The sequence below is a fragment of the Eurytemora carolleeae genome, unplaced genomic scaffold, assembly GCF_000591075.1.
Source record: "Eurytemora carolleeae unplaced genomic scaffold, Eaff_2.0 scaffold360, whole genome shotgun sequence".
NCBI classification, from domain to species: Eukaryota; Metazoa; Arthropoda; class Copepoda; order Calanoida; family Temoridae; genus Eurytemora; species Eurytemora carolleeae.
This window is the reverse complement of record NW_019396302.1, coordinates 53856-73241: the sequence shown is the minus strand read 5'-3', so window position 1 is coordinate 73241 and position 19386 is coordinate 53856. Positions and strand designations below refer to the sequence as shown.

General features: G+C 33.9%; 2 protein-coding genes across 2 annotated transcripts; both read right to left on the bottom strand.

The window, feature by feature from the left end:
- Positions 1-3582: 3582 nt before the first annotated feature.
- Positions 3583-9269, bottom strand: LOC111700509 (uncharacterized). The gene is made up of 7 exons (XM_023471439.1): positions 9175-9269; positions 7607-7694; positions 7281-7349; positions 6930-6992; positions 6318-6357; positions 4293-4374; positions 3583-3682 (listed from the first exon to the last, which is right to left on the bottom strand). Exons 2-7 carry the CDS (start codon positions 7652-7654, stop codon positions 3610-3612), a joined length of 375 nt encoding a protein of 124 aa, XP_023327207.1. The 5' UTR covers positions 7655-7694; positions 9175-9269; the 3' UTR covers positions 3583-3609.
- Positions 9270-9340: 71 nt separating this feature from the next.
- On the bottom strand, positions 9341-12617 carry LOC111700522 (leucine-rich repeat-containing protein 59). Its single transcript, XM_023471458.1, has 7 exons — positions 12538-12617; positions 12280-12317; positions 12093-12125; positions 11662-11754; positions 10656-10741; positions 9936-9975; positions 9341-9421 (listed from the first exon to the last, which is right to left on the bottom strand). Exons 1-7 carry the CDS (start codon positions 12584-12586, stop codon positions 9341-9343), a joined length of 420 nt encoding a protein of 139 aa, XP_023327226.1. The 5' UTR covers positions 12587-12617.
- Positions 12618-19386: the final 6769 nt, after the last annotated feature.

Here is a 19386-nt window from a genome sequence, read left to right as displayed (position 1 = left end):
ATCACATTTTTATCAATATTTGTTAAAATATCAAGTTGAAGGACTTAAGATCAATATTTCTGATTAATTCGATTAACAAACAACTGAACAGGTCCACAGACAATCAATAAATAAATATGGTTTTCACTTTGATTAAACAACATCACTAGAATAGAAATGGAAACTATTTTTTTTTCTAATTTCTATTTTTTAAAAATGAAAACATTTCTTTGAGTTTGATTAGTTTCAGAAAACCCTTTTCAATCTCAGCGTTTAAGTGAAACTTCAACGACAAAAGTTTCTAAAAAATGTAATGAAAAAAATGTGATAAGGTCCTGTCTAGTATCGGTATTAGATTTCTTCCCGCCTCTTCAGACTTGGACCTGCAGAGATGAAAACAAAATTGATTTAAGTTATGCAAACAAATTCAAACATTTTCAAGGAAATTTCAGGTTAATTTTCAGTTATATATTAAATGTTCAGGTTTACTAAACTTTTAAGTATTTGTTTATCAAAACAATTGGAGTGAACATGAGTGCAAGAAACTTAAAATTTCTGCGATTGGTGGGTTAGAATTTTTTTGTTGTATAATTGTAGTTGTAGCTAAGAGATCACTTACCAAACCAATTTAAGTAGATCTTTCGCCTTTTCTAATAGTGACTTCACAGTATCTCCATAGTTGACATTCAACCAATCATATCCCTAAAATATCATATGTATCAAACAATAATATTCCTGAATATATTCATTAACCAATCATATTCCTGGTTATATTCATCAACCAATAATATTCCTGGTAATATTCATTAACCAATAATATTCCTGGTTATCATTAATCAATAATATTCCTAGATATATGTATCAACCAATAATATTCCTGGTTATATTCATTAATCAATCATATTCCTGGTTATATTCATCAACCAATAATATTCCTGGTTATATTCATTAATCAATCATATTCCTGGTTATATTCATTAATCAATCATATTCCTGGATGTATTTATAAACCAATCATATTCCTTTATAATCATCAACTAATTATATAAACAATACATTTGCCTAAATATCATCTAGCATTACCAAAACCTCTTTTTTATCTACCTGCAATGTGTTCGTTTTCACAAAATCATACAGTACACCAATCTTCTCTACTGTACTGCAAAAAAAAACATTTTAATGGGGCCAAAAAAAACTAACTCTTTTTTTAAAAGGACTAAGTGGTAATTCAGTATTTTTTTCTGATCAAGGATGAAATAAACTTCCTTGTTTTTCTCCACGAAAATTGAATACCTTCAACTATGCAATTTTCAAAAAAGTGACGAAGGGGTGCTGCCGAGAGAATTGTGAGAATTCGACACGTTTACAGGTAGAAAAACTTCTTTCCCATTGCTAATTCAAGAAAAGTTTTAATAATTCTGTTGTTGATCGGACACCGGACATTCTACTCTTTAACTGCAGCGTCATTCACTGAAATTAGGTCTGCACTCTGCAGTCCCTTTCAGAAAAACACTGATATCTTAAATTGAACAAACTAAAGGAAAACTAAAACTAAAAACAATATTTTTCATTTGTCTTCAGATTTCCTAGACGGTTGCGAAATTTAACAGCAGATTCGCTTAAAAACATATTATTGTTTACAGTTCATCAGCGAAACCATGTTCAGTAAAAAGTATGCATATCATAAAGGAACATTGTACATTGTACACTGTAGTGTTACATATTAAGAAATAATTCGTGGAAACCAATCAAAGTTAACAATACGGAGGAGGGGGTTAATTTTAGAATAAGTTTAGTTTATTCTACACCCTTCTACATAATAATTAATTTTAGAATAAGTTTAGTTTATTCTACATCCTTCTACATAATAAGTGATTTTAGAATAAGTTTAGTTTATTCTGCATCTTTCTTTATAATAATTGATTTTAAAATAAGTTTAGTTTATTCTACATCCTTCTACATAATTAATTTTAGAATAAGTTTAGTTTATTCTACATCCTTTTGCATAATAATTAATTTTAGAATAAGTTTAGTTTATTCTACATCCTTCTACATAATAATTACTTTTAGAATAAGTTTAGTTTATTCTACTTCCTTCTACATAATAATTAATGTTAGAATAAGTTTAGTTTATTCTACATCCTTCAACATAATAATTAATTTTAGAATAAGTTTAGTTTATTCTGCATCTTTCTTTGTAATAATTGATTTTAGAATAAGTTTAGTTTATTCTACATCCTTCTACATAATAATTAATTTCAGAATAAGTTTAGTTTATTCCACATCCTTCTACATAATAATTAATTTTAGAATAAGTTTAGTTTACTCTACATCCTTCTAGATAATAATTAATTTTAGAATAAGTTTAGTTTATTAGTCATCCTTCTACATAATAAATAATAAAGTCCAGTTTATCTGCATAGGATCAGGGTGGCCAAAACTTTTTTGAACACATCCGTACAAAAATCCGTACATTTTCAGAAGAAATCCGTACAATCCGTACAATTTTCGAAAAACAATCCGTACAATCCGTACAATTTTTTAAAAAAAATCCGTACAATCCGTACATTTTTTTAAACCAATACGTACATTTTTTTAAAAATCCGTTCATTTTTTAAAAAAATCTGTAAAATCAGTACAATTTTCGAAAAAAAATCCCATTTTTGAAGAAAAAAACATTAAAATTCAATTTTTCATTTATTGTCTTTTGTGTTCAGTTCATGTAAGAGGGTTTAAACTTCTTCAGCAAGAATCAATCTGTAAAAAATTGGCTTCATACATATATACAAACTAAATACTGGGTACATGATACTAGGTGCATGATACTGGATACTGGATACATGATACAGGGTACATGATACAGGATATAAATGAGTGAAAATTTAAAAAAACGGTGTATTTTCAAGGATAAAAATCCGTACAATCCGTACAATTTGAAAACAAATCCGTACAATCCGTACAATTTTAGGGTTAAAAAAAAATCAATCCGTACAATCCGTACATTTTGGCCACCCTGCAGGATTCATTACATCGAATTAAAAGCGCAAACTTTAAATATTACTGATTTTTCAATTCTTAATTGACATGGTTTTTTAAGCTATTAATCTACAGAGCGTCCCATATCATATTAGATTATCTCTAATCTTCAACGACAAAATAAACCTTTAATACTCGAAAAACTTATCATTTTCCGCAAGAAAATTCTTATATAAGCCTTATGTTATTTTTCAAATTGATTCAATCTAATTAAATTTTCTTATTAGTCCCGAAAATCGCAATTTAGACCCGTTGATGGTCTAATATGATGTGGGACACCCTGTATTTAAATGTGAAAATGATTTTCAGGAAATATAGAATGTAGCTGATTATCTACCTGGATGGAGCTGATTATCTACCTGTACGGGGCTGATTATCTAACTGGATGTAGCTGATTATCTACCTGGCCTGGATGTAGCTGATTATCTACCTGGATGTAGCTTATAATCTACCTAGATGTAGTTGATTATCTACCTGGATGGAGCTGATTATCTACCAGAATGGAGCTGATTATCTACCTGGATGTAGCTGATTATCTACCTGGATGTGGCTGATTATCTACCTGGATGGATCTGATTATCTACCTGTGTAGAGCTAATCATCTACCTGGATAACCGGAACAGCTGCTTGTATAGAATCCGAATCCATTTTGCCGTCTGTATACAACCTTAAAAGAGAAATATAGAATTAAAAGTATCACACCGCCTAATAAAATGGCAAACTTCAAATTTGGTGAAAGCATTTTCACAAAGATATTTTTTCATGGGCGACTTCCCAATTGACAATTTCCAAAGTTTCAATTTCGCAAGCTGCAACTTCCCAAGGCTAGGTTAGGCTTTCTGAGGCACCGCAGTCTGCAATGGGGGGGGGAGAAGCACTGCGACTAGGATGAGTTTGGGGGCAGAGTTCTCGGCTAGAACTGACTAGGAGGCCGAGCGCTGCGGCTAGGACAGACTTGGGAAGTTGCCGTTCGGGAAATTGCACAGTTGGACAATTTCCACTTGGGAAAATATCGTTGGGAAGTTTCCACTTGGGAGAATACCGTTGGAAAGTTTCCACTTGGGAAAATACCGTTGGGAAGTTTCCACTTGGGAAAATAACGTTGGGAAGTTGCCACATGGGAAAAATCATTTGGGAAAGTACCGAACATCGTGGAACGAAAAAGGAACTCGGGTAAAACTAACCGTAATAATAAAAACCTGAAATAATATAAGTATTTTTAATTTTAAGGTTTAATAAGGTAACAAAATTAAAGTCAGCAAAAGGTAAAGACAAACCAGAGAAGAGAAATGCCCAGAGCAACACATCCAACCATACAGTAGAGTATCAGTCGGACCAGCAGACCAATACAGGAGAACCCTGTAATACAGAAATACAGAAATACAGAAATTGCATTGAGTACCAGAAAACTCTGGAATAGGAAGACGACATGAATACTCAAGTTATAACTTAAAATAGTCCAATGAACACGAGACAATGTAATTATGTATGGTAAACAGACCATTTCGCAAGTAAAACTATTTTCTTTGTAACAACATCAAATACACTTAATTATTGCTATAATATCGTCTTACTAGTTCAGTTTTCTGGTTCTCATTGTAAATGTTTTTTATTCAAACAGGCTACCATGGTCCGTAAATAAATAGAAAGCGTAAATTGTTAAAGGGACTGTAAGCGTAACTCTAAGTGACCCTCCATGCAAAGATGGCAATGCCCGATTCAAAACGGTAACCTTAAAAGCTTTATCTGATCAAGTATTAATTAGATATCAATGTTCTCTATAAAAGATACATGCGAATTTGAAAACTTGAAAACAAATAGAATTGATCAAAATTAAAAACGACTAATTAATTAGATATAAGTCTCAAGGGTACCGTTGTGGATAGGGCATTGTTATCTTTGTCTAAATCAGGGTTCCTCTCAGAGCAAACTTGGATAAGATTTGGAAAACTACTGCAAATTTTAAGCAGAAACATACCAATTTTGGAGAATAATTTCCCCAATAAATGAATAAATTAGCCGATTTCGGAAAAAAGTCTAACAGGAAAATGCCAATTTTAGCCAAACGTGCCAATCGAGATATTCAGTTGGTAACATTCTTCATGTTTTATGAAAAAATCTGCCACAAATAATGTCTTTGCACATAAAATCTGCCACATATGCAATAGAATATTGGAAAATCTGCCACAAACATAATCTTAATGCATGAAATCTGCCACACAAATTATAATTGAGTTTAAAATCTGATACAAAATTATGTTAACAGAGCTGAAAACTTTAGAATTGGATACCCTTAATCCTGATCGCTTAGTCTGAATATCCAATTTGGAAACTTGTAAATTTCTTTTGAATCCGGTCATGTTGGATATAACATTTCCTTATTACGTAACATGTAATAAAGATAAGTTTGATTACAAATCCAGATGTGATGCTATATCGATTGGATTAATATCCGATTGAACTAAACTCAGAAATTATGCCACAAAAAGTATCCAAATGGAAACATATGGAAATGCCACAAATAAAATTTGCCACAATTGCAATCACATCTCATAAACTAGACCACAAAAAGATCACCTAAATGCATATCTTCATAAGGGGGGAGGGGATATTATCTGAGAAAAAAGGCAACTTTTTATATCATGCAAATACAAAATATGTTCTCAATAGCTTGTAATAGAACGAAGCCATGTTTTAAAACAGACAAATATCTATCTAAAAATATTGTGTGAAAAGTAAAGATCAGCTTTTTTAGCCTGAATTCATAAATCTTTTAACATCTTCTGAGGTTTCGGTTAAAAAAAATTTGCACTGCGGCACGCCTCTTATACGTGCACCACTGCACTCTTAAAAATTATACACCCCCCCCCCCTCTCCCCTTATTTTAATTATTAGAATTAGAAAAGGCTCTTCACACCAAAATCTTTTGGCTTAATGTCAATATGTTTCAAAATTGAGTGATTTGGATTGATTGACAAAAAACATTTCACCCCCCCCCCCCCCACTCACAACCAATAATTCATTATTTTTGAAGGGGGGTTAAATTTCTGCCACTTTTTGAAAATCTGCCACATTTTCTTTTTACCTGACCTGCCACAAAAAAACCTGGGGGGAACCCTGGCGTAAAGTCACTTTAAATTACGCCAACAGTCCCTTTAAGCATGAAGGTTTTGGGTAAGTGGAACTCAACGTCTTTATAGTGATATTTAGGAACAGAAAAATAAATGAATAAATTGACGGTTATTTGTTGAGTTGTATGCTGAACTAAAAAAGTAAAAAAACTTTTTAAAAAGTATATTTACCCGAGCATTCTGGTTCCTCAGTATCCTGTGCGTGACCATTCTGAAAAAAATCATCAATTTTACTTTAATAGCGAATTAAATACAATGTAATAGTTAGTGTTATTCTTTTTTGAAGAACTAGGCTTAAGGGTGCTTTGCACCCATCTTCTATTTCATTTGTGAACATTTTCTTTTTGTACACGTTGGGTTCACTGATGTCCCACACAAAATTTGGTCCTGACTGGTTCAGCCGTTTCGGCGTTTATTAGTTACAAACAAACCAACACCAAGACACCCAAGGAAAGTATATATAGACTAATTTTACACCCTATTTTAATACTTATTTCTATAATCTTATTTTACTATTTAATAAAATATAATGTAATAGAAAATAAATAAATAAAAATCTACTTGAAAATGAGAAAAGAAAACTTGTATCTGATTTATGGTGGATAATTATAATATTTTTTTGGGCACATGAACTAGGAACATAACAAGGGGAATTTGAGGATTTTAAAAAGTTGTTAAAAACTTCCGAGATTCGGTAAAACAGCGTTCCTATGACAGAAAAACGTATAAGGTGGAAAATATTCCTAAAAGCCTAAACCCTCAGGGTCTATACGAGCAGTGTACCTGATGATGATGCTTAGACGGTGAACCACCGTTCTGATCCCCCCTCACCATATACTCCGCGTACTGAAACATTAAACATTAAAGAATAGAAAATCAAATAAACATCTAGAATTATTTCGATGTGTCTTTCATAAATAAAATTCAGAAACACTAAGATAGTTCTGATAGGTTCACGAAAAAATTAGATAGTCAGAAATACCAAGTGAAAATGTGGAGCAACAGTAATAAATAAAAGGTTCGTCCTAAGATCAATAAATGAATTTTTACTCTGCTTAAAAACCTGAGAATTTTGGTCAAATGAACTTTATATGAAGTGAAAAACTGCTTTTAATATGTTATCAGTTTATTTACCGAATCCTTTTGTTCCATCTCCTTTAATTTAGCCTCTTCTCTCCTTTTCTCCTTTAACATCTTCTTCTCCTGTTCAATCAATCAATCAATCAATTTACCAACCAATCAATTAACCACACCAAGTACCAACCAAACAAATACCAGCCAACCAAGCAATACATGCCTAATGAATAAATGAAAAAAAGATCCATTAAGCTAAATAACCTTTTTATGAATGTATTAAAGTATTTTGTCCATTGTAATAAGACAAGAGAGACAAAAAAGGATCAATTTTGAAAAGCTTAAAACCGACGATGGTATAAATACGCAACCGAAGATTCTCTAACCTGACGGATTCTCTCCCGTTCCATCTCTTCCTTCTTCTCCTTTTTCATCCTTATCTTCGCCTCATGTTCTAGCCGCTGCTTCTTCTCTCTTAAATACAACAATTAATAATTCGTAAAAATATTTAAAGGAAGTCCAAAAACAATTTAAATTTTCAAGTGACCCTCCGGCCTCCATTCACAAACCTTTTAGAGTGAAATAAAAACTTTGTCATTTTTCCATCATAAACATGTTCAATTCTGACAATTCTTATTAATGCACTGAAGCAAAAATCTACAAGTATTTAGAGAAACCGCAATTAAATACAATAACTGTTAAGATGTTCTATAGCTGGCGGGTCACGTGAAATGACGTCGCTAGCCTATTTTACCAGGCCAGGATGTTCAGCCTTTGAAGTGAACCAAGATAAAGCGTCAATCTTCTTCTATATGAGTATTTCAAAGGGGCTTTGACATTTTCTGTATAAAATATTTCCAAAATGATGATTTCCAAAATTCTACGCATTTATCTAGACTTTACGGTCGCCAAGTCAGAAAGAATATAGTTCATGATAAGCAAAAACAAAACTAATTAACATTAGTTTTTGGAAAAAAAACAAATTGTTAAAACGAACGAAGTGTTAGTTTTAAGCTATTGAAAACGATTGTTAAATATAACTAATTTTCGAAACGATCGTTTTGAAAAACTACTCGTTTTAAAAAAATGGAAAAACCAAATAGATTATCAAGTACAATAGGTGGCAACAGGGAAATGGATCAATTATACACGACGTCACAAGTGTCTAATATAACAAGGAAAACGAATTTTTCTTACATTAGTTAACATGTTTTCCAAGATTAAATAAAAAAGTGTAAAAACAATAATAAAGAACACATGAAATTGCACTTATATTACTGTAAGATAAGAACTTTTTTGGCAATTCACGTGAAACTAAAGTAAAATGCACTTAAGATTAAAATCTTATATGTTTTCCATCATAACTCCTCTTATTAACTCCTCTTATTGAAGAGTTATTTAGAAGGACAAAAATGTTTTGAATTCATGATATGTAATCAAATAAATTTGCTTTCCTTACACGTGTGCTTAAAATCCGAACCAGAGGAACTACGGAGTCACAAAGTCGTAACAGCAATGTCAATTGAATTTGACCTTCGCCTCCTGGTTAGTTGGCTGTGAATTATTACTAGTATTATTATTTTTCTCGGACACAGAAACAAAGTTGACACTTGTGACGTAAGAATACAGCTGTACTGACAAATGTACAAATTTTACGTTGCCATCTATTTTACTTGACAATCTAGTCGAGAAAAAAATAGTTTTGAAAACTATTCTTTTGGAGTAAAATCGACAGTTTTGAAAAAGATCAAAAAATATTTTAAACTTTAGAAGTTTCAGGAGTCGACGGAATCAATTTTCGTCTTTTCTTCTTAAAAACAATCGTATTCAAAACAATACTTTCGTTTTCAGATTTATTCATCATCGTTAAAGAAACGAAACAAACGTTTTTCAAAGTCAAAACTTCCCATCCCTACATATGAACCGACTAAGTAAATGGTAAACTGATACTCACTGGAAAAGCTGGGACTCAATACTTTGAAGCCTGGCCACTACTTTCTACACAAATTCAAAATAATATTTTATGTCAGAATGGATCTTTTTTTATAGATTTAAAAGACCCTCTTTTCATTTGAAACGTATCATTTGTATCTCATTCCAACTTTTCAGATTAGCTTAATTTAAAAAAATCCTTTTGCACAATCATTAGCAGTTATACAAGGTCCAGCTGCCTTGGCTAGTTCAGGGACTAGAGGGTTTTCCTAGATATAAATAATAAGTGCTTGGGGTCCAAATACGTTGGATCTGCAACATTTTGGCTTATTGGATCCGCATAATTATTCGGATCCAAGAGGCAAAATATCAACCAATAAATGTAAGAAAAAAATGTTTGCTCTCAAACCCCAAAATCTGAATTGATAAAAAATTGAGATTTATTAAAAATTTCCTCATCTCTGAAAAGATAAATAAATAAAACAGTCACCCATCAGTCCGAAGAGAGAATAGTTTAATGTGTTTTAGAATGAAATTAGGCGAAAAATAATTTGAAGATTCTTCTTGATTCTTCTTCAGGGCGGATCCAGGATCCGCATCAAAATGAAATGGATCCTAAGAACTGTAAATATTATAATTCAACAAATTCAAACTGAAGAATTTAGTAAAATATAATATGAATTAAAACATAAAATATGCAAAAGTACCTCTCTGAGATAATGTAAATAATACTCCTGAGCTATCGATATCAAATATCTCAAAAAAAAATTCAGCCTGGCCTACCTTTAGATCCAAAAACTTGAGACTCTTCAGCTGTGCAAAACTAAAAAAAAACATTAGCGTCATAATCAGTTTTGGACTTTTACAAAAAAGAATGCAAAAATGTTTTGTAATCCAGTCATATTTATGCAAATACAGAAGATTAGATCAAGCTGTTCATATAAAATGTGCAAATGTTAAATTGTTCGGTATGTTCAAATTGTTTGATAAATAAGGTTTGTCGACATGTCATCTAGAGATTTGTATGGTGCATGTCGTTTTAGGTCATATCCTTTCAATTAAAGAACAGAGTTAATAGTGTTTGTAATATATATATGCTAATATACGGAAGGTTTACCATCAAGACCCCCCACGCCCTCCCCCTCCCTGGCTTCCAAAGCAAAACATATAATGTAAGATGTATTACAAGGACTTTGGAGCAGGGGTGTTTGATTTTTAGAATTACACAGAAATGATTTTTGAAGAATTTTGGGGATAATATAAAGAATTGGACATCAAGGTTGGTGAGCTTTTTCATCCTTTGCGATACGTTCCCCCAAAATACATTTATTTCCCACTAAAAATCATCCCCCCCCCCCTCCAATAAGCGAAGAAACCAAACCCCACCCCCACACACACACACAAAAAAAACCGAATTTCTGGGGGAATAAAATGAAGAGGGACCGGAGGGGAAAATGATTTTTCATTAGGAGGCCTAGCAGGATTTAACTGATCCAAACTGACCTGACGGGTAGTTTAGATATTTGGTTTGAATACAGATCTAGAGATTTCAACTTGGTCAACTGACCAAAATTCTCCGGTAACTCAACCTGTAATACATAAAATTATATAAAACAGCTACATAAAGCTAAATATAAGATTAATAAAACTTTATGAAGGTGATTTTATTTATTCCTCTTAATGTTCTTTTCCTTCCATTATGTTATTCGTTAAAGGTACTGTAAGCCTAACTTCAAGTGACCCTACATGTAAAGAGGGGAATGACCGATTTACAACGGTACACTTAAACCTTTGAATGTGCAGTGCGCAAGGCCGCTTTGCTTCAACATGTTGGAACCCGCTTGAATTCCTCTAACACACGGCCTGAAACCCTGTAAACTCAACGCAACTGATCTGTTACTAACGAAACTTAAAGTGCCGTTCAAAGTGGTTTTCAAACATTCTTAATTAAACTTTTATTTTCTGTCCCTTTTACACCGTGACTATTGCCATTTCTTAAATATTTAAGTGCTTGCAGTTTAGCAAATTAGGGCGTTTCAGTCAGTAGATTGATATACATAAAATATATCAGACATCCTTCACCAGACAAAGGTTTAAAGGGTACCGTTGTGAATAGGGGATTCTCCTCTTTAAATGGAAGGTCGCTTGAAATAACGCAGACAGTCCCTTTAAAATGAGTTTCATTGAAGAAAAAAAACATGAATTTGTAACTGAAAATGCAGAAGAGAGGAGTTAATTTCACAATTTCAGTGAGATACAAAATGGAAATATTACTAAATACAGTATTTTAATCCTAAGACTAACCAAATGAGACTGTTAACATATTTTCACGTGAACTTCCAACACAAAAAATGTCTAAAAATGTTTCAATTATCGTTTAATTTTTGTTACATTACATTGAAATATTTCCCCAATTTATACAGAAAAAAAAATAAATACAAAAAATTAGAGACACGGAAATTCCGGAAACGGTGCTTTGTTGTGAATATTTGTGTCACAATTTACTCACAATCTGGTTTTTGCTGAGGTCTATACTTGTCAGTTGTGTTAGTAGTGGCAGGTTTGCTGGTACACACGTCAACAGGTTGTGGGACAGGTTCAACTATCATAAATAATACAATAATAAAAGATAAAAAAAATGTTCGAAAAAATTAACAAATTCAATTTTGAAACGGTTTCCTAGAGATTACTTTCATCCTTTTTTAATTCTTTAGACCTCGAAATATGGTTTTCATTGGCAACGCAACGCAATAATTGCGCAACGATTTATCTTATCCGCGGTCTGCACAAATTCAAAATCTTTCTTGTTACATGCCCAAACAAAATATGATATTTTTAGGACAGAAGAAGAATATAAATAATTTCGCTAAAACCTAAGTATTACCGCTTGTATAATGTTTAGCAAGGGTAAACTTCGCTAAACATAAAAAGTTAAATCACCTTGAGAACTTTAGAACCAAGCTGTTCTATCTCCTAAAATTAACACATCAGATGAATTCAACAATGAGACGTTTTTATTTTTATATTATTTTTTTTTAATATTTTTATCATTACGAGTCAATTCAATCATTCCATTAATTTAAATTAATCTTTTATTTCTCAATGTAATTTCATGTGATAATTTTACCTTAACCGGTATTTCGGTAAGTTGCATCATGGACAAATCTTAAATAGGTTAAATTATTAATAGTTGTTTTTATCTATTATATTATAAGTTATAAGTCAATATCTAAGTGAAATCAATAAGTGAAAACTGAAAATTATTGATAATTTTACAACGCAACTTCATCCTACATTAATGTGGTATAAGAGAAATTTAGAATCAAAATTATCGCAAAAAAAAATAATTTAATTGGTTGAGAATAAATTAAAAAATACTTCTTACCCAGCTCCTCATCAACCAGTTTATCTTTAAGGTACAATTTCCCCGACATGGTTTACTTTCTGAAAACAATCGTAAATTTAATTTGATTTATTCTGATAAATAAAACTGAAATCTGTATGTAATTTAGGCATTGTTTAAGGTGTCCTCACAACATGGATTTCAGAGTCGACATGCTACATATGGCAGGATGACCCAGCCAGAAGGTAACAGCTGGCTGCTAGGGCCGATCAGAGTAGTCTTGAGAAAGTTTATACCCTATAAATCGACATACAACATGCAAAACCTGTTGTAAGATGACCCATTACGTAACAGTAGGCTACTAGCGCACCGTGACATGGAAACGCCTCTAAAAACAGAATCATAAAACTAATTTAATGTCGTTTTCTCTCAACTTAAAATTAAAAGACTATATTCTAACTGTTTTCACAGCCATGGCCGCAGCGCTCGGCCTCCCAGCCTGTTCTAGTCGCAGCGCACGGCCCGCTAGCCTGTCCTAGTCACAGCGCTCGGCCCCTAGCCCATCAAGCCGCAGCGCTCAGCCCCTCCGTAACCTGCGGTGCAACCTAACATACCCTAAATTAATGGTAAAATAATTGTTAAAATATTTTTTTAATGAGAGAAGACATTAAATTAGTTTTATGAGAACGTTTTTTGAGACATTTCCGTGTTGAGGCGTTTCCATGTCACCCCGATCGGTGTGGCCAAAAGATTTTTTAATCCAAGAAATGGAATTCTCATGCCCAATTACCTATAAATTGATATACGGCCTGTAAAACTTATAGTCATAATGTGACATCTGGCTACTAGAACGCCGGTTAGAATGCTCCAAAGTCAATTATGACCTCGGAAATAAATTCCTTGTCCAAATTTACCTGTAGTTTGAAATATTGCATGCTACTAATGTTCTGAATTAGGTCCAACTTGAACTAAAAAATATTTATTTTTATCTCTGTGTTTGGTTAAAGTATTAAAATTTGTTTGGTCAAGCTAAAATAAATGAGTTGGTGTGAACCAATTGGTATTTCCCAAATTTTCAAAGTAATGTTCCTAATTCGTAAAGCTGATCACAATAAGATGCTGCATGCAAAGTTTCAGCTTTCTAGCGGAATTTGTATAACCATTTACAGCCTATACAAATTTTGGTGAAACAAATTTTAAAATTTACCCCATTTTTTCGGCTATGGCCGCCGAAATAGATCACTGCGCCAAATGCACACTTATATTTATCGTCATCCTCTATCCATGGCGGTGGTATATTCCTAGAGAACGATTTTTGGACCCCCCTCCTACACATATCCGCCATACTCCACTTCTGACCTACGCCAAATCCGCTATACTACACATCCGACCTACTAGCACGTGGTATTACAGCTGCTTTATGGACTTGTGGCCGCAGCGCCCGGCCCCCTATAGCCTGTCCTGGCCGCAGCGCTCGGCCCCCTGGCCTGTCCTAGCGGCAGCGCTCGGCCCAGAAATTACAAAATAGCTTAAAGTTAAAGGTCATGTACAAAATTGATAGGAGGGGGGGGGCCGGGGTCCAAAAATCGTTCTCTAGGACAGACCCGCGCGTTGGTGCGTTTTACTTTGTTTAAATTATCACTCTTCTTTAGGTAAAATAAAAGATCGAGAAGTATTCCATTCATTCCAGTAATATCCAATAAATTAATATTGTTGTAAAATGTTAAATTTGTATCACTTCAGAAGATTTCTGACAGGTTTAATTATGATGAAGGAAATTCTGATTGGATCGGCCACAAGACAATGTGCAATTAACCGAAATATGCCGCGTAAAACTTTTGTTTTGTCAAATTTCTTCAATCAACTAATCATGACACTCTTCGGTGTCATACATATAATACAAATAAGGTGAAATATCGGGTGGTGTATTTTTCGACCTACACATATCCGCCATACTCCACTTGTGTCCTACGCCAAATCCGCTATACTACACATCCGACCTACTAGCACGTGGTATTACAGCTGCTATATGGACTTGTGGCCGCAGCGCCCGGCCCCCTATAGCCTGTCCTGGCCGCAGCGCTCGGCCCAGAAATTGTCTTAAATAAGTCAATATCTAAGTGAAATCAATAAGTGAAAACTGAAAATTATTGATAATTTTACAACGCAACTTCGCACAATCATTAGCAGTTATACAAGGTCCAGCTGCCTTGGCTAGTTCAGGGACTAGAGGGTTTTCCTAGATATAAATAATAAGTGCTTGGGGTCCTAATTGTCTTAACCTAACCTAACCCTCAAATAATACTAAAAGAAACAGCTGGCGTAGGTCCGATATTGCAGTAGGTCGGAAAGTTAGTAGGTCGGAAGTTCAGGGGGGATGTTGCATATAGACGATATAACATTACCGAAATATCGTTTGCCACTAATGATTGATCGGACGAATCGGACGGTACGGTGTATTTTTCGACCTACACATATCCGCCATACTCCACTTCTGACCTACGCCAAATCCGCTATACTACACATCCGATCCCTACTAGCACGTGGTACAGCTACTTTGTTGACTTGTGGCCGCAGCGCCCGGCCCCCTAGCCTGTCCTAGCCGCGGCGCTCGGCCCCCTAGCCTGTCCTAGCCGCAGCGCTCGGCCCAGAAATTGTCTTAACCTAACAACCCTCAAATAATACTAAAATAAACAGCTGGCGTAGGTCCGATATTGCAGTAGGTCGGAAAGTTAGTAGGTCAGAAGTTCAGTAGAGGGGATGTTGCATATAGACGATGTAACATTACCGAATCGGACTAACGTACATTCGTACTAGCGTTCATTCGGACTAACGTTCATTCGCACTATCATGTGCGAGACTGAACAATGTATTGTTCAATCAAACTAAAATCCACGTGGAAGGTTTTTTAAATTCTATTTTTTAATTCTAGCGCGGAATTCGACGACGGTTCATTTAATTAATTTATACAGCTCTATTGAACATATATTGTAGACTTGTAGTCGAAAGGAACAAAAGCTAAAAGTGTCTGCCTGTCCTAGCCGCGGCGTTCGGCCCCTATAGCCTAGCCGCAGCGTTCGGCCCAGAGATTGTCTTAACCTAACCTCCCTCAAATATTACAAAAATAAACAGCTGGCGTATAGTTCCGATATGACCAATATTGCAGTAGGTCAGAAAGTTAGTTCAGAAGAGGCGGAATGATTCGTATATCGATGTAATATTACGTATATCTTTAGGCACAATAAAAAAGTACCCATCAGCAGGTCCGTAGCGGGGGGGGGGCACAGGGGCACGTGCCTCCCCCCTGTTTTTCATTGCACATTATCTGAGACAAAAAAGAAGAAAATTAAAATAGGAAAGGAAAAAGGAAATGAAAGATGAAAGGAAGAAGGCAGAGGCTCGACTTGGGGGCGGGCTGCACGCCGCCCCCCATTAGCACCTTAGAGGGGGGGCGCCCCCCCCCCCTTCCAGAATGTAAAGAAAGCTTGGCAAATATCAGTATCACAGGATCGTCCGGAAATAACAAAACCAAAAAAGAGTTATTTTTAGAAGTTGTATTCAACTATAGTTAGTTTTAAAAAAAATATTTTTATCTTTCTGAATTCTCAAGGCTAAAGGCTATTGTAAACATTTAATGTAAAAAAGTTCCGAACTGTATTGCATTTGTGTCACGATATCAAAGGTTTATACCACTAGGTGCAAAGATTAGGGATTAGAAAATTTGAGTTTGTAGCAAAAACTCAGTTCCAAATCTAAAGAACATTCTGAGACTGTACTTGGCAAACTTCTAACTGATTATCATATTTGATAACTTTAACCTGTTTATCTTCTTTGAAAGAAATTCTATAAAATCGAAAATCCAATAAGATTATGAATGTTAGTTAGAATGACCAATAATAAATTCAATAACTTCAGGAGAAAACGTAAAATTATCTGTACTTTTTCAATGAAGATGATTAAATTCTAAATGTATTTGGTGTTTTTTTTTTCAGAATATATAAATGAGTATTTCTTGATTAATAAGAGAATTGATTGACTCATAACGTTAATTTTACAGTTGTCAAAGGTATAATTAAAAAAACGATTTGAATTGAGCACAGCCAAATTTGCATGCAACAACTTAAAATTTCCTTTTTTTCGACTTCANCTAGCAAAAGTGCTTGTTGCGCCTCTGCTATGTACTGGCCCATTGTTCTATAAATAACACTATGTAGTATGTACTTGCCTATTGTTCTGTAGAGAACACTTGTCCTGGCATATTGTTCTGTAGAGAACACAATGTACTGGTATATTGTTCTGTAGAGAACACAATGTACTGGCCTATTGTTTTGTAGAGAACACTATGTAATTGGCTATGTTCTGTAGAGAACACAATGTACTTGCCTATTGTTCTGTAGAGAACACTATGTCCTGGCATATTTTTCTGTAGAGAACACAATGTACTGGCCTATTGTTCTGTAGAGAACACAATGTACTTGCCTATTGTTCTGTATAAAACACAATGTACTTGCCTATTTTTCTGCAGAGAACACTATGTCCTGGCCTATTGTTCTGTAGAGAACACAATGTACTGGCCTATTGTTCTGTAGAGAACACTATGTACTTGCCTATTGTTCTGTAGAAAACGCAATGTACTTGCCTATTGTTCTGCAGAGAACACTATGTACTTGCCTATTGCTCTGTAGAGAACACTATGTACTTGGCTATGTTCTGTAGAGAACACAATGTACTTGCCTATTGTTCTGTAGAGAACACTATGTACTTGCCTATTGTTCTGTAGAGAACACAATGTACTTGCCTATTGTTCTGTAGAGAACAGAATGTACTGACCTATTGTTTTGTAGAGAACACAATGTACTTGCCTATTGTTCTGTAGAGAACACTATATATCTGGCATATTGTTCTATAAAGAACACTATGTCCCTGCCTACTGTTCTAAAGATAACAACATGTATTTGCCTATTGTTCTGCAGTAGATACTGTATATAAAACTATGCACTTGCCTGTTGTTCTGTAGAGAACACAACAGACGACTTTTAAAATCAAATTAGGACTTAAAATAGTCCAATGAGCATGAGACACTGCAATTGTTCAAGTAAACAGGCCCATTACACTTATTTATTCATTAAAATGTGTATCTAGTAAAACTCTTTGGCTTTGTAACAACAATGAATACACTTAAGTATTGTCATAAAGTGGTCTTCCCATTTGAGAGTTTTCTAGTTATCACTGTATGTACTGTACTTGTCTATTGTTCAGTAAAGAACACTATGTACTGTGCTTATCTATTGTTCTGTAAAGAACACTATGTACTGTGCTTATCTATTGTTTTGTAGAGAACACTATGTACAGTACTTGTCTATTGTTCTGTAGAGACCACTATGTACTTGCCTATTGTTCTATAAAGAACACAGTGTACCTACCCGCCTATTGTTCTTTAAAGTACACAATGTACTGGCCTAAAGTTGTTTGCACTTGACTATTGTTCTGTAGAGAACACAATTTAATGGCTTTTTGTTTTATGGTGAACACTATGTACTGGCCCATTATTTTGTAGAGAACACAATGTACTTGCCTATTGTTCTGTAGAGAACACTATGTACTGACTCATTGTTCTGTAGAGAACACAATTGGGCAATCATTTTAGGTCGTACTCGTATTAAGCAATATTTGTCAGATGAATAACATTTTAGGATAGAATTGTGCAATGATTTTTAGGTTGGATGAGCAATAGTTTTAGGCCGTACGAGCACCAGTCTAATTCCCATGTTTTATGTCAAAATATGACAAATGATACATCATTAGAAAGCTCTTGTGCTCTACTTTTAGAATCTGCAAAAAAATTTGCAAATTTGCAAAAATTAAATTTTTTATCGCAAAATCCATTTATATAGTAAAAATGTTTGCAAAACAAATTTGTCCATTAAGCAAAAAATTGATTCGGTCATTGAGTAATAATTTTATATCAGATATGGCAACAACTGTTTGTGTGCAATATTTTTAGGTCGGATGAGCAACATTTTTTGGGGAAATTATTCATTAGGAACATTCCAATTTGGCAAATTTTACATAGTTGGGAAGTTCTCAATGGGAAACTTTAAGTTGGCAAAGAATCCACATGGCAAATGAACTGAGTTTTTGCATCAAACTCAAATTTTGTATTCCCTATATCTTTGTAAACCTTTGAATTTCACTCTTAAATTATTTGATCTACGTTCGAAGTATCAAAGATATACTACATTGGGTTGCAAATATTTAAAAATTGGAAAATCAAAGTTTTTACGTGGCAAAACTCAGGACCTTTACGTTTAAGTTTCCACTTAGCAAATTTTACTTGAGGGGGGTTCCTACTTGGCAAATTTACGTTAGGAAAGTTTTTACATGGCAAATTCTACCTTATGAACGGAACACTTTGCAAATTTTACATTAGGGACGTTCCTACTTGGCAAATTTACGTTATTAAGAAAATTTTCACTTGAAAAATTTTACTTTTGGGAAATTCCCACTTACTTATTCTTGACGTTTATCTTAATGGGAAAACAGCTTTGGAAAGGCCATCCCTTTGTTTTCGACACTCCTTTGGCTATACGTCCTATATTATGTGTTTAGTGTATAGATGTATAATGTATATATATATGTTTAATGTTTATTTGTATACTGTATATATTATGTTTATTGTTTAATGTATATATATATATATGTGTTTTAATGTATAATATGTTTATAATGTATAATGCCTGGTATAATTCGATATATTGCGAAATGTATAAAGGCGTAAAAGATAAAATGTGGGTGTGAAGGGTAGTGGGGGTGTTTGTGAGTGTGATGAGTGTGTGTGTGTCATGGTTCGACCCTTCCAATGATTTTCCTATTGGTTAGTCCCGTCCCACC

Excerpts from the sequence above, each read along its gene's own strand:
- LOC111700509 (XM_023471439.1), bottom strand. The coding sequence starts at position 7,654 with ATGAAAAAGGAGAAGAAGGAAGAGATGGAACGGGAGAGAATCCGTCAG. Across the intron at positions 6,358-6,929 it reads CGTCTAAGCATCATCATCAG|AATGGTCACGCACAGGATAC; the intron begins GTACACTGCTCG and ends GATTTTTTTCAG. Across the intron at positions 3,683-4,292 it reads CTGGGCATTTCTCTTCTCTG|GTTGTATACAGACGGCAAAA; the intron begins GTTTGTCTTTAC and ends TTCTCTTTTAAG.
- LOC111700522 (XM_023471458.1), bottom strand. The coding sequence starts at position 12,586 with ATGTCGGGGAAATTGTACCTTAAAGATAAACTGGTTGATGAGGAGCTG. Across the intron at positions 10,742-11,661 it reads ACCTCAGCAAAAACCAGATT|GTTGAGTTACCGGAGAATTT; the intron begins GTGAGTAAATTG and ends TATGTATTACAG. Across the intron at positions 9,422-9,935 it reads TCAAGTTTTTGGATCTAAAG|GAAAACCCTCTAGTCCCTGA; the intron begins GTAGGCCAGGCT and ends ATTTATATCTAG.